The sequence below is a fragment of the Equus przewalskii genome, chromosome 8 (assembly GCF_037783145.1).
Source record: "Equus przewalskii isolate Varuska chromosome 8, EquPr2, whole genome shotgun sequence".
Lineage (NCBI taxonomy): Eukaryota > Metazoa > Chordata > Mammalia > Perissodactyla > Equidae > Equus > Equus przewalskii.
The window spans coordinates 64,319,609-64,334,778 of NC_091838.1; the positions used below are offsets into that span (position 1 = coordinate 64,319,609).

Genomic DNA, 15,170 nt, shown 5'->3' on the forward strand with positions numbered 1-15,170 from the left:
CCGTGCATAATTATCAGTGGAACTGCAAGACCTAAAGTTTAATTACTTATTTTTTGGTTTCTCAAGAAGAAAGGCAATCAACACCACTCATTCATTTATTCATTAGTATATTTATCAATTCAGTCATTCAAACATTTTGCCTAACGTTCCAGGCACTATTCTTTAAGAAAACTGCGTAATTCTAGGAAAATTACAAAGCAAGAGGCCTTACCCTCTGCCGTCTCCCCTCTAACAAGAAAGAAAAATAAACCAAGATTCATCTATCACATATAGCACAGAATGGTAACAATTATAAATTACAAATCATAATCTCAAGAAGTTTCATCTATTTCTTCAAATTCACCTCAAGTTAACCAAAGAGGAAAGAAAATAAAAAGTGTTCTCTCTCTCATCTTTGAAGAAAATTAGTACAAGGCTAAGCACTAGCAAGAAAATTCCTACATCACTATTATAGAGGACCATTATTTTGCCTTAAACATTATCTTGAACATAACCAATTACACTGAACATTGATGTTAGAATCAAACTATAATTTTCTGTATATTCAAATCCTTATACCCGGAGTATTTATTCAGTTTTTTTAAGAAATTGTTGCTATCAAAATTCTTATCTTATTCTTATTGCAAATTGTGGAACTGTGTATACTGAACTCATGGCCAAAAATCTTGGATGAAATTTATACTCATTATTTTTCTTTAAATATATATAAACTAGTGTCTTTTAAATTAACTACATGCAGTTAGGACAAAGGTCAGCTTACACTGTCGGAAAAAAAGAAAAATAACCCTTCTGTATTCTTTTTCTCAGTTGTTGTAAACCCTGAAATTACTCACCAAGACATTCTGGATATGAAACATCCAAAAAACTGCTGGGCCAAGGACTGGGCTAAACACCTTCTGGTCAAAGGTGTCTCATCTATAATCATGGCGCTGTGTAACAGATTTGTGCTGCAATTGAAAAGAAGAGCCAGCTAATTATAACTGAGAAATAAACAATTATTCAGCCAAAATAAAATAACCACACTTTTTTTTTATTGTAGTAACATTGGATTATAACATTATATAGCTTTCAGATATACATTGTAATATATTTCGAATTCTGTGTAGCTTACATCATGTTCACCACCCAAAAATTAATTATAGTCTCTCACCACACGTGAGCCTAATTTGCGCTTTTGCTCTCTCCCCTCACCTCTTCCCCTCTGGTAACCACCAATCCAATCTCTGTTGCTATGTGTTTGTTTGTTGTTGTTTTTATCTTCTACTTATGAGTGAGATCATATGATATTTGACTTTCTCCCTCTGACTTATTTCACTTAGCATAACACCCTCAAGGTCTATCCATGTTGTCACAAATGGCTGGATTTCATCATTTCTTATGGCTGAGAAGTATTCCATTGTGTACATATACCACATCTTCTTTAACCATTCATCCCTTGATGGGCACCTAGGTTGCTTCCAAGTCTTGGCTATTGTGAATAATGCTGTGATGAACATAGAGGTGCATGTATCTTTATGCATTTGTGTTTTCAAGTTCTTTGGATAAATACCCAGCAGTGCAATAGCTGGATCATATGGTAGATCTATTCTTAATTTTCTGAGGATACTCCATAATAACCACACTTTCAAAATAATGGAATTCAAGTTAGACACAAAAGAGAAAAACCAAAATATTCTCTCAAAGAGCTTTCACAACTTTTCCAATTTTAGGTGAAATCCACAATCTTAATTGCTTAAAGCAAGCAATGCAATGTTTCCTATTGATTTCTATGGAAAATATAAATATCTCTTTTTGGGGTTAGGGGAAAACATCACTAATCAGAAACTGATATATTAATCAGAAACTGATCCTCCTATGAAGGGCTCTTCTAATTTCAAAATTCTTTTCCTAATAATAACTATTAATTTTTTGTGCTCTATTATTTCCTTTCAAATATACTGACCAACTGGATCCTGGTAACAACATTCTGGAGAATGCAGTAGCATATCTTACAGATGAGAAAATTTAGGCCCAGAAAAGATAAATAATTGATCTCAAGACATAAAGCTTCTAAATTTGGAACTTTTCAAGGAACGAAAGAAAGAAGGGAGGGAAATAAAGAGGGCAAAAAAAGAAAGAAAATAAAGCTTTCCTTTTTTTTTTTTTTACAAACAAATTTCTGACAACAGCAATAAATTTTTAAATTGTGCTAGGGAAAAAACCCCACTAGATATCCACATAACTTGCATGCTTTTTTAAAAATGCATATGCAGAAAAGAGACTAAAAGAAGTATGTAAAATATTAGTATCAGTTAATTTCAGATGAAAATAATGAGTCTTATGGGTTATTTTGAACTTTTCTTCATTATGTTTTCCTACATTTTTAAATTTTAAAAATACTAGGTTTTCTACAAAGCCAACCATATCTAAAGGGAAAAAGTTCAGAACATATCTTAAAATTGATCATAACATAAATAACCTGTCTTCACATCAAACCCTAATATAAGCATTTCAAATTTGAAGAGATACCGACCTAAAAATGCTCATGGAAGCATAAGCAGCCACTTCAACATAAGCCTCATCAATGAAGACAGTCTTAAAACAGGAGTATGGATATCGACACGTAAGAATTTCTTCATAAAATTCAAAAACTTCATGAAGATATGACGTGGTATGTTTAAGCAAGGGAAGAAGTTGAGGTAAACAAAAATGAGTAACCTAGAAATAAAAAGCAGGGAAGATCATTAAATGAAGGAGTTAACTTGAATATTTTGAATTTCCTAAATATCTCAATTATAAAGCTTCATATAAATCCTTTTTTTTTTCTTTTTACAAATTCATGGCACTGAAAGAAAATGCTAGCGTGGAATTAGTGACTACTTTTACTTACTACAAAAGATTCATTGTCCTTAAAAATTAAATTCTTAAGGATTGCAAGTCTGTGAAATAGTTAGATCCAATGAAAATACAACTTTGGTTCCAAAGCAAACAAAAATTTTTTCTCCATAGGTACACCAAACAAAAAAGATCTAAATTTCCAAGACTTACTGTAAATCTACCTTGGCATCATAAATATCTAACCTAGTGAACACTGCAAGTCAGAGTACTATCCTAACATCAATGTAAATCATACTATCTTCACTACATAGAAAGAACAATTACCGCAGTCCTCCTTTAATATCTCAACGACATAGTGAAAGCTGCAGGGAAGCTTACTGGTAATGCCGGCAATAGAAATGGTCATTCTGATTTCCTTACAACATTACATCCCACCTTGGACACAGACACTCAAATACCACATACTGTTTCATTGTCCCATATTATGATTCTCTGCCAAATGAATGGCAGCAATAATGACAAATCACTCTTACTAGAATGACCCAGTAAGGTTTCATGCAGGAGACTGAATTTGAGCTAATCTTTGTGAATTGGACAAAAATTTGATACGCAGGGACAGGAAAAAGATATCCCAAATAGAGTCAAAGCTAGGAAGAAATAGAGTATGCTCAGCAAAATCCAAGTAAACTATATTGAATATAACAAACATAAATAGTAAAGTAATGGGGAAAAAAGCTAGAAATACTAATTAATTCGGGTCAAATTCCAGAAGATCTTGAAAACCATGCTAAAGAGTTCTGATCACTACAGGATTGTGGAGGCAAGGAAAGTTATTAATGCATCATAAAAATTATTCTTCTAACAGCCTTAGGAAAGAAAAGATTAGAGACTACCATAAGTGAACAATGAACATCTATGTATTATTAATGGTCAGGGCCCAAACTGTATTACAATTAGCACTCCTCTTGGTACACAAACAAAAAATAAATTAATATTCATCAAAGAAAAGATCTGCTTTTAGACAAACCTACATGATGGCAAATCTACTGATAATGCAGTAAAAACTACTTATTTGAGATAGAGAAAGACTAAGTCATGGGTTCTAAGTATTCAAGAAAAATGCTTCTTGACTATCATTTACCTTTCTCCCATCCAATGGCACAAAGTAGGAAAAAAAATTCTTCCAAATACAAAGTAGATACTAACCAAATGTTGAATTTAAAGTTGATCATTTACCAAAAATAATAAAATTCACAGCCAATCTTATCAGTGAATACACTTTTAAGAGTCATTGTCAAGACAGCAAAAATACCACCATTCATAAAATATCTTGAATATTTTGCATGAGTGATTTTATAAATCCTGTAAATTTCAGGAAAGAAATTAGAATAACAGACTGGAGCGCTCACTGACAGTCTAAACACAGCTGCCATCAATTTTTGCTTGTTTTTTTGAAACAAACACAAATTTTTGAAAGAAACACTGTTGAGATATACCTGGTCACAATATAAGCTTTACATTAAAAAAAGAAAAACTAAAAACTAAACCTAGTAAAATTGAAAACATAAAGGACTAAGAGTAAATGAGAAGAGGTTCATTCAAATGTTAAAGATGTACAGGAGCCAAGAGGATCAATAACCAACGAATTCCTTTCTAACCACCAGAAGTCTCATGCCTGGGGAGGCCTAAAAGCACTATTTGGACTATGAATTGATATATGATTTGTGGCAAGATAAGGGACGGGAGGAAACCAAAAAAAGCCTTCACGAGTGTGTTGACCACAATTCCAACCTTGTCTCAGCCTTTTCTCTTGTCCTCTGTATATGCTGAAGTGAGAACAAATCTTGCTCTTTAATTCTGAGATTACAATATTTCAGATTCCAGAGATGGAATCTCTGAGACTATAACGTTCATAAACATATGCTGAACAAAATGATGACATTAATAATGAACAGAATTAGTTAGAGCAATCAACCTATACTCTAATCAAAGTATACTGGAAGATCTTTTGGACTGCTAAGCCCTTTGTTGAAAAAAATCTGAAATTTTAATAAGAAAATATTTTGAAAGGAATTCATTCAAGAATTCAGATCATTCAATATATCAGATAAGGAAATCTTTTCTCTCCAGTGATATTTTTGATAGTTGAAAGAAGAGTTAAGAAAAACCTAGTATTCCATTAATATCCTTCTTTTTATCAAAGCGTGAAAGGGTGGGAAGAGAGAAGGAGCAAGAAGCTACAATTTACCTCATGCATATATGGATCTACAAGTATTTCAAAAGGTCCAATGGCCAAGGAGATATTTGATGCAGCTGTTGGAATGGTAAGCATGTAATGGAAGGTCTTCTTCCTCATATCATGTGTGTACACTGTCTCCACCAAATCTCCATTGGAAACAGCCACCATTGCAGCATCTACTGTAAATTCTAATTTCCATGTACATAATTCTGAGTATGAATCAACACATGGGAACCAAAATCTAGAAAAAAGACCAACAGTACAGAAAATACGTTGAAAGTATAACCTACACTGCTCTCCTCACAGATAAGGTATTTTAACATTTATAGAATATGTACAAAAAGAAACTTTAGTTATTTGCCTGCTGAAGCTTTTTTACTGTGCAACTTGAAAGAATTTGAATAAAGATAGAAACCTGTCTCCAAATATTATTTGGCAATATTAAGAAAATATATCATGTGGTGCCTCCAGTTCAAATCCCAAAAAGTAAGACATTCTTAGTTTCCAATATTTAAATTAAAAATAATTTTCACTTGTCTATTCACATTAGTCACTTTTTACATAGCACTCATTTCCAGAAACTAAAAAAGCTTATAATAAAGCTTTAAAAAACACAATATTCAGGACCTATTCAATAAGTCAGTAAAGTGCTTTTCTGGAATATGTGATACATTATACAAAATCAAACAGTGCTGGTAAATAAAGCCAGTCATAAAATTTCTATTCAACCTTCTATCAACTCAGCTCAGGTTTTATGATGCGCCAGGGTCTGTACTTGGTACCAAAACATAAATAAGTACAAGACAGCATCCCTGGCTTGGAGGAGTTAATAATCTGAGTAGTATTAATAATAATTTGAAGAGAGTATGCATATTATAAAATAATATTTCAATAACATGTAGTGAACTATAGAGCTACGAGAATGAACTATAATTACAAACAACAATGAAAGTAAATCCCACTACCACAGTGTTGAACACAAAAGCCAGATATAAAAAGCATAATGCATACGCTTCCATTTATAAAGTTTAAAAACAGGTGTACTTAATCCATAGTATTTCATAAATCAGGATAGTGGTTACCCTTGGGCAGGAGGATATTAGGTGGGTAAGTAGCAAATGGAAGTGGGTGGAAGAAAGAATTCTGTGATGCTGGTAATGTTTTTCTTTATGTGACTGTGAACTACATGAGTTTGTTCACTTGTGAAAATTTATTGAAGTTTCTATTTACAATTTATGTAATTTCCTGATGTTGTTTTACTTCAACATAAAGTTAAAAAAATAAGAGAAAACTGAGATGATTTTAGGAGAGAACAGAGGGAAGACATAGGATTGAGGAGGAATAACTAATGCAACAAGATTCAGAAGAGGTAAAAGAAGCTTGGGGATCAAGCTCATATTTCTTATTTTATACTAAATACACGTATTGCATACATAGAGGAAAAAGTGCAATTTAAAAATGAAATTAACTGCAATATATAAGAATTAATAATCTACCTTGTGGAATTTTGATACCCACAAGAGAAAACATGAGCACCTCTCTCTGCCATACTTCCCTCTACACTGGGTACCACAAAATGAAGACCTCCTTTTGGCTGATCCAAAGAAAAATTGATGTGTATCTTTAGGACCTTTAACTCTGCAACAAATAAATATACAAATATATTGATACACAAATATATAATTAACAGTGGTCTATAACAAGGGCAAAGACAATGAACATAAAATGGGTATCAAAGGCTGAGTTTTACATGAAAAACCACACTACTTACCCTATCTTAGGCTTTCATCATCTCTCTACCTACATTAACTCAATAGTCTGCCTCCACTGGTGTCCTCACCGCCACTCAATTCTAGTCATTGCTAGCTGTGTTCTCCCAAAATATAGTTCTGGTCATGCCATATCGTCCTCTCAACAGTTTCTGACAGTGCTATACACTGCCTAAAGAAAAAAGCTCAAAACTACCACATAGAACACTTAAGGACTTCCAGATCCAATTCAAAACTTACTTCCAAGTTTGTTCTCTCATTACATTCTCCCACAGATTGTTAATCTAGTTGACTTCAGGGAGTAGGAGAAGGAGTAGGGGGTGGGGTGGGTGGGAAGGACTATGCAAGAATTTACATTATGTATTACTTACTGTTATGTTTGATTTTTACATAATATGTGTTGATTTCATAATAAGATTAAAAGATGTTTAATTTCTCCCAAAATGTTACAACCACACGGACTATCTCCAGTCCCTTAACACGCAATGATGATCTTCCATGCCTGTCCCCTAAATTGGGCAAAGCCCCTTCCCCCAAGAAATCCCCCCCTACACACTAATAACTACCAAAAAAAAAAGGAAAAACATAACAAAAAGTCTTTTACTTTCTTATCTTAGTTAATTTTTATAAGGCTAAATAAAGGTAGGCAGAAGGTTACATATAACAATTATAATAGCTGCTACTTTATACAACAGAAAATGAAGATTCAGAAACAATCAGAGTATGCTCAAAAGTATACAGAGTGGGTGTTAGGAACCTTATGTTCTAGCCTTGACTCTACTACTAATTAGTGACCTCCAGCAGGTCACTTATTCTCTTTGGACTTCAGATTATTTTTCTGTAAAAGCAAAGAACTGAACCAGATGATTTTTTAGGATGCTTCCTACAATAAAATGCTATAATTCTAAACTAATTTGATATTGTGTGCATTCTCAAATCTTGACAAATTGTTCCATCCATCTAACTTTTTTTTTCTACAACTTTCATTTTAAAAACAACAGTGAAATAAATTGCTCTTTGTCGCAGCCCTTGATTGCTATTTTCCTGTTACCCAGTGATCCGTAAGGAAAAAAAGAGGTTCTAACTCCTATATATTTCAACTGATTAATTTACAATTTCGATATCATTAATTTTCATGTAAAAGTTTCTAGTCACTAGATCTAACATGATTTTATTGTCCACTCAATATATTCTTAGTACTTTACCATCCACGTGTTTCCATAATTCTGACGGAACCTTAATGCAAAGTTCTCCATTTCCTGCATCAGGATCCACAGCACTAACTGCAGCTGCATAAGCATTGGAAAAATAATTGAGATTTCTCCTGGGGGAAAAAAGAAGCCACATATTTTACCACATATTTTCTCAAATATTTAGCACCACTTGTTTGTAGACATTATATCATCTTACATAATTCATAAGAACGCTTTTTAGCCACGTAACTGTCGCTCTACTCATCATGACAAAAACTATTAAACTGTAAGTACAACGGCATATATGGTCCACTTGCCGATACTACGTAAATATTATCACATTCTTCATTAACTTTGGAACGCCAAAGCCACTACACTTTCCTGATACAAAAATAAAGAAGACATGTAGAATTGAAGAAATAATTATTCCTTGTCAATCTGGCAAAAATTTGAATGGATTCAATAAGCTTTATAATCTGACAGAAACTAAGCTGTTTAAAACAACTCAGGATGGGACTCAATTCCTCAAAATGTAATACTGTTCTCCTTTACTCCCCAGTGCATGGCAATTTAAGCTTAATGAAGGAGGAGACCTTTCAGCTGGTTCACTGTTATATCCTCTATATGCCAGGGGGTACTTAATATTTGTTCAATAGTTACTTGGACTTATTTCCTATTGGATGAAAACAACACACACAAGTCTTATGGAAATATGAAAACATTGTTCTCATCTCATTTTGTTCTGGAAATCAACATAACGTTCTGAAAGTATTTAAACAGACTTCTCAGTAATTTTAACAATTTCTTTCTGTAAAATAAATATGTAAAATAAAAGGTGTAAAAACTCCAGGACCATAATAAAAACAGATAACCCTGTGTTTTCACATACCATGCATTTTTTTTAAATTATCATAAGTAAAAGTAACTTTTTTTCCTTTGGTATATAATTCTATATTCTTTTAACACATATGTAACCACCACCACAATCAGGATATAGAACAGTTCCATCATCTCAAAAAGTCCTTTGCACTATGCCTTGTGTCAAATAAATGCAATTATACAGAATGCAACCTTCTGAGGCTTGTCTTACTCAGCATGTCTTTGAAATTCATCTAAGGTGTCACATGTATCAATAGTTTGTTCCTTTATACACTGTATTCTATTGTAGAGACTGTACCACAGATTATTTATTGTTTATTCATTCACCCACTGAAGGACATCTAGGTTGTTTCCAGTTTTTGACTATCACAAATAAAGCTGCTACAAACAATTCTGTATTAGTTTTTATGTGAACTGAATTTTCATTTCTGTAGTACAAATACCCAAGAGTGGGTCTGCTGAGTTGCATGGAAAATATAAGTTTAGCTTTATAAGAATCTGCCAGGGGCCAGCCCTGTGGCCGAGTGGTTAAGTTTACACGCTCCGCTTCGGCAGCCCAGGGTTTCACTGGTTCAGATCCTGGGCACAGACATGGCACCGTTCATCAGGCCATGTTGAGGTGGTGTCCCACATGCCACAACTAGAAGGACCCACAACTAAAATACGCAACTATGTACTGGGGGGATTTGGGGAGAAAAAGTAGAAAAAAAGAAAAAAGAAGACTGGCAACAGTTGTTAGCTCAGGTGCCAATCTTTAAAAAAGAAGTATCTGCCAAACTGTTTTCCAGAATGGCTGTACCATTCTGCATTCCCATCAGTAATATATAAAAATGCCAGTTGCTCTGCATCCTTACCAGCAATTAGTTAACATACCACCTAATTTTAAAGACTTTGTACACCTATACATTGCAATTTCTTTTCTATAGACTCTCAAAACATAAAATCTGAAAGATAGCTGAAGAATCTGTAATTTTCTCCCAGTTATCTGTGAAATTCAAAAGTAAAAAATAATCGTTACACAAAAAAACAAATTTAAACATTACATATTAGACTGCTCAGGTTTTTTATGGGAAATTATTGTCACTTAATCTCCTCATTTCCTGAGAAAAGGTAATGTGGTCCAAATAAAATGGTGAGTCATTATAAATGGAATCTATTGGGAAGTCAGTTATGAGAAACAATCTTCTCATGGTTTGGATTTCAGTGTTTCCTTTCATAATACGAATCAAATATGTTTCCTTTCATAATAACCTCACAAAAGCCAAAAATTACAAGGCAAGATTATAATAAGTGTTTTCAGTTTTCAGAATAATAATGAAAGCAAAATATTAATGCGCTCTTGACCTATGACCACCACCATCGCCAACCCCCAGTCCTCCTCAGGAAACAAGGCTTAAACATGAGTAATGCTGTAGGGGATACGGAAAAACTGGTAAATCAAGGCACTCAAAAGAATTTCTCCAAAAATCTATTATAAACAACAGCTTGACGTAACAAAGAACTTTCTAGCATTTAGAAATAATGAAAGAGGTGCTTTAAAATCCAGTGAGCCCTCCAGAGCTGGAAGCATTCAAGTAGAAGGTGGAAAGAATAGTACAGGAAAAATTCCTGTTGAAGATTTACTAAATGAACCCTAATTCCTCCAAGTATGACAACTTAATTCCAAGCAATACTAAAACAACTGCCCGTGAGACATTGTGGCTGAGTTAAAAGATAAAACTATACATATTACTTAACCATAATCAATAATGGAACCAACCACTTTTATTATGTTATCAGTAAAATAACCTTTAAAATCCCTTTGTTGAAGTTCGTATTAAAATATAAAACCTAGAAAATCGTCAAAAAAAAACCTCACCAATTAAAAAAAATCAATTCTAATCACTCTAAAAAGATCACTCTAATCACTCGCTATCTATTTCATTTATATCTTAAGACATCTTTATTTCTACTGCCATTCCTTAGTAAAAATGAAGACAGTAGACAGGAATTAAACTGACTCTTAGAACTTTGGAAAGTTGAGACTTTTCAGGCAAAATAAAAAAGGTCTTCTTGAAGTGGCAAAGCCTATCTAGGAAAGGGAAAGAAACAAAGACGAAAGAAAGATGTCAGCCGCTGTAGGCTCTCCATCCACAGAAACAGTTTATCTGGCAAAGTCTACATTTATATTATTCTAAGATGAGACAAATGCAGCAAAAAAAGAAAAAAAACAAAACACCAAAGAGCCATAGCTCCTATGAAGGAAAACTATAATCCATCCACAGTATGTAAGATCCAAACACAAAACATATTTGGAGAAACAAGTGCTGCAATAATTCTACTGGCAGATAATAAGTCAAAGAGAGAGAGAAGCCTTGTTCACATAACCAATAGGATTTTTAATTGCTAGTACAGATAATTTAACAACTCAGCTAACATTTAGTTAGATATACAGGTAGACATGCCTTTTAGTCTCTTATCCAAATGTTTCTCTTTCTTGCACTCCCCCTACAATTTAAAAGTGCTGAATCTCAACCAAGGTAAGCACACTCTTTCCATTATAAATAGGAGAGCCTGGCATGGCACCTTAACTTTAAAAAACAAAGGAAGAAAACATGATGAAGTAGTATATTACTTCTTTGAATGTTAGGACATTCTTGTATATATTAAAGATCAAATTTTTCCGCTGAATTTTAAGTTTAACGTTCAATTTCAAAACTGCTATACTTAATTTCTGTTTCAGCTTTAGTGGAAATTTTATTGGTTCATTAAAGAAAGTAAGTTACTTGAGAAACAAGAAAGGTAACAGACGTATCTAAGGACAAGCTAAACACCTTAACAATCTGCCTTTCCCAAAGTTCCCTTCGAAAATACTGTCATCCACAGAGATAGTTTTCACATCTAACCGCTAAGAAAAGCAGTATTTCTTCTGAATAATTGGTATGTTTCTGTCTTGTGTCTTATAAATCTTATAAATGATAGTTTCCCTTTTTGGTATGGCAACCAGAAATATCAAAACCAAACCTACAGTTTTCCTCTAACAATTGTGGAGTAACTTAACAGCGTGCACCCACTATTCTATACTTTTTCACCCTTTGTACCAATTTCACTACTAAATTTATTGTCTAATAAAATTCTAAAATTTTTCTCAAATTCTCTTTTGAACAAGTCAGAGAATAAACACATCAGTAAATAACTAACGTCATCCCTCTTAAAAGTAATCAAGATTCTAGAGTTAGGCAGAAAAGCAGGGGTGTCAGCAAATATTTACTAAGTGATCATGGCTAACAGAGCTCTCCTTTTAGCTGGAAAGAAAATTTAAAATATATTTTACCTCTCCCAATTTCCTAACCTAACCTTTGAAAAAACTCTCCTTTATGACTTCCTTTATTTATAACACTAAAAGTGATGAGGCATCTTCCCTATTACTAAAGAAAAATTTTAAGGGATATCATCACTCAAAATAAGCATAGCATAGAAAAGCTTGCTTCCTCGACAGATTTGGAGTCCACTGATCCTGTCACTGCATTGTCGTAGATTATCTTCTTTGAGACCTGAGCAACAAAAACTGCTAAAGCAGATGTGCCAACACTGTGTCTTGTGACTGGCAGATGGAAAGGCTTCTTACCCTGTCACCAAACGCAGAGCTCTAGGCTCGATACGGCAGCCAAATTGCCCTTCTGGCAAGGCACTGGCTCCCCAACCTGCTCTTTTACAGGTGCCTTTCCCATTTATTAGTGGTATTTACTTACTCCTCCAAAGGCAGATGACTTTTTTTTTTCCTTAGGAAAAGAGGATGTAGATGGTTTTGTAATAAGTCTTTTTATGTCAGTTCTACAAGTGTGGCTGTAAAATCAATGTAACTCACCTTTATGAAATGGGAAGTCATAGGAGCAATTCAGAGATTCCCTGAATTTTTCCAACAACATTTTCTTTTTTTTTTTCAAGATTTTATTTTTCCTTTTTCTCCCAAAAGCACCCCAGTACATAGTTGTATATTTATAGTTGTGGGTCCTTCTAGTTGTGGCATGTAGGATGCCACCTCAGCTTGGTTTGATGAGTGGCGCCATGTCCCCACCCAGGATCCGAACTGGTGAAACCCTGGGCTGCCGAAGCAGAGCGTGCAAACTTAACCACTCAGCCATGGGGCCAGCCCCATCAACAACATTTTCTTTTCTCTGAGTTTGAAAGATTCTAAACCAGATTATTGGGAGCATAAATATGTCTAAAGATAAGTCTCCTTTCTCCACACTTGCAATCCCTTAAGGCAGTGGTTCTCAAGCTTTAGCTTGTATCAGAATCATGTGGCAGGACAGTTAAAACACAAATTGTAGGACCCTGTGCCCAGTTTCTAAGTCACTAGGTCTGGGGTAATACTTTGGAATTTGCATTTCTAACAAGTTCCCAGGTGATGTTGATGCTGCAGGTCTGGGAATCAGACTTTGAGAACTGCTGCCTTAAGGCAATATTACACATCTGGACCAGTTAAAATACCATCTTGACTAAAGAGTTTATAGTTTACAAAAAAGAAAGTTTATAGTTTGGAACATTTTAACCTCAAACACTGAGAATCACAGAAATGATACAATCAATGCTATCAAAGCTTTGAAAAAACAAATGCCTTAAAATACAATATTTAAATCAGTACAAATCTTACTGGGCACAATCAAGTAAAATGGTAAGAAGAGCCATAAGAATGATAAATAATCCTATATTCCTAAGAAACAATTCAAAGGAAAAAAAAACTTAGCTGAGCCAGAATATTCACTCAACATTACCTATGCCCACAAAGCTGGAAATTATATAAATGCCAAACTGAAAAATAATCATGCAAACTACAGTATACTGAGTAAATGGACTATTTCCTGACCACAAAATAATAAAAAATGAAGCCTCTCATAATACACGGAAAAGTGGAAAGTATTTAAATGAAAAAAATAGAACATAAAACATCACAACAATATATATTTACTGATAAAAATCAGAAGTAGCCTCAATAGACGCAATATTTATTTAAAGCGAAGGAATGAGATATTTCAGGCATAATATTTTTCTATGATATTCTAAAGTAGTCAAAATATTTTATAGAATTTTTAAAGTAGTCTCTGGTCTACAGATTATGGTGACTATCTAACTCATCGAAGATTACACTTAATATTTATAAACTAAATACTTTTAAGAAAACATTAAAAGTAGAAAAATGGCTAAGAAAATTTATTTAAAGTTCTCCGATAAGTACTGCCTTAAAAGTGTAGTCTGAAGAAGGGAAACTTAATAACTAACTATGTTGGGTAGAGCTACTAAAATTCTTAAACCAAATGTGCAGAGTGGCAAAAGCAACAGAAATTATAATTAGAAAAAAAGAATTAGGAACCAGAGTCTAATAATAATCTAAAAAAAATCTGCTGGAAAATTAATCTAATCACATGAAAAAAACATAACTGTTAGAAATATCGGCTTTTAAAGTATATAACTTACTGTTTTGATTCATTGTGACAAACTTCCAAGGTTGGATCATTATAAATAAAAGCAGCTTCTAAATCATTGATCCTTACTCGGTATATTCTACACTGTTTGCTGTTCAACTTGATTCTATTCAAGTTTGCAACTGTGGGAAATATAGTCAGTTCCACAAATCCCTGTAAAGATAAAGAATAATAACTTCATTACAACTAAGACTGGTATGTTTTAGAACACATTTCTTTGATTTCTACTACTTATACACATACCACTCCAGAGACAGAATCCCAAATAGCTACATACATACAAATGCTCTCCAAGTATCTTCATTTCAAACACAGTCGTCCTAATGACTGAACGGGTGTGAATTATGCAAACTTTATCATGCTGGTGGTTCACATTCACTATCAGTGAAAATTAGGCCATTTGCTAGAAAAAAAGTAAAAGGACCCACTACTCTCAAATATAAGAATTTGTAGACACAGTGGAACCAAAACAGGGATGAAGGAAAAGAAAATGACAACAGAAAGAGAATCAAAACCAGGTGAGTGAGTGAAAGGACATGCTCCCTAAACAGGGTAAAAAACTACAATACGAAAGCTAACAACTATGTGTGTCTGCTCACAGAGGTAAATCAGGACATGGGAAGAAGTCAGAGCCACAAGAGACACGCAGGCAAGTAGGGAAAATCTATTGCTGCCTTCAAGAGCACGAGATACTTCAAAGTGCTAGATGATTTCCTACAAAATAGTCCCAGAGGCCATATATTGTTCTACCATGTTAGCAGTGTGGTGAGCAATGTCTACGAAGCATGAACCAAAGACATGAGAGACA

The 15,170-nt window shown here is 33.8% G+C and overlaps 1 protein-coding gene across 24 annotated transcripts in view; it reads right to left on the minus strand.

Annotated features, from left to right (window-relative positions):
* The window catches only part of TAF2 (TATA-box binding protein associated factor 2), an 87,383-nt gene that overhangs the window by 63,703 nt on the left and 8,510 nt on the right, over positions 1 to 15,170 (minus strand). For 19 of the 24 annotated variants that reach the window (XR_011543497.1, XR_011543499.1, XR_011543500.1 and 16 more), the window contains exons 3-8: positions 14,355 to 14,515; positions 8,031 to 8,149; positions 6,553 to 6,694; positions 5,066 to 5,297; positions 2,513 to 2,697; positions 834 to 947 (exon numbers count right to left, since the gene is read on the minus strand). Coding sequence is in view for 15 of the 24 variants with exons in the window: in XM_070631953.1 (XP_070488054.1) it covers positions 834 to 947; positions 2,513 to 2,697; positions 5,066 to 5,297; positions 6,553 to 6,694; positions 8,031 to 8,149; positions 14,355 to 14,515 (953 nt within the window). In the remaining 9 variants the exon portion in view is untranslated. Of the gene's footprint in view, positions 1 to 833; positions 948 to 2,512; positions 2,698 to 5,065; positions 5,298 to 6,552; positions 6,695 to 8,030; positions 8,150 to 14,354; positions 14,516 to 15,170 lie in introns of those variants that run through there. The other 5 variants (XM_070631960.1, XM_070631959.1, XM_070631958.1 and 2 more) reach the window with 3 other exon arrangements.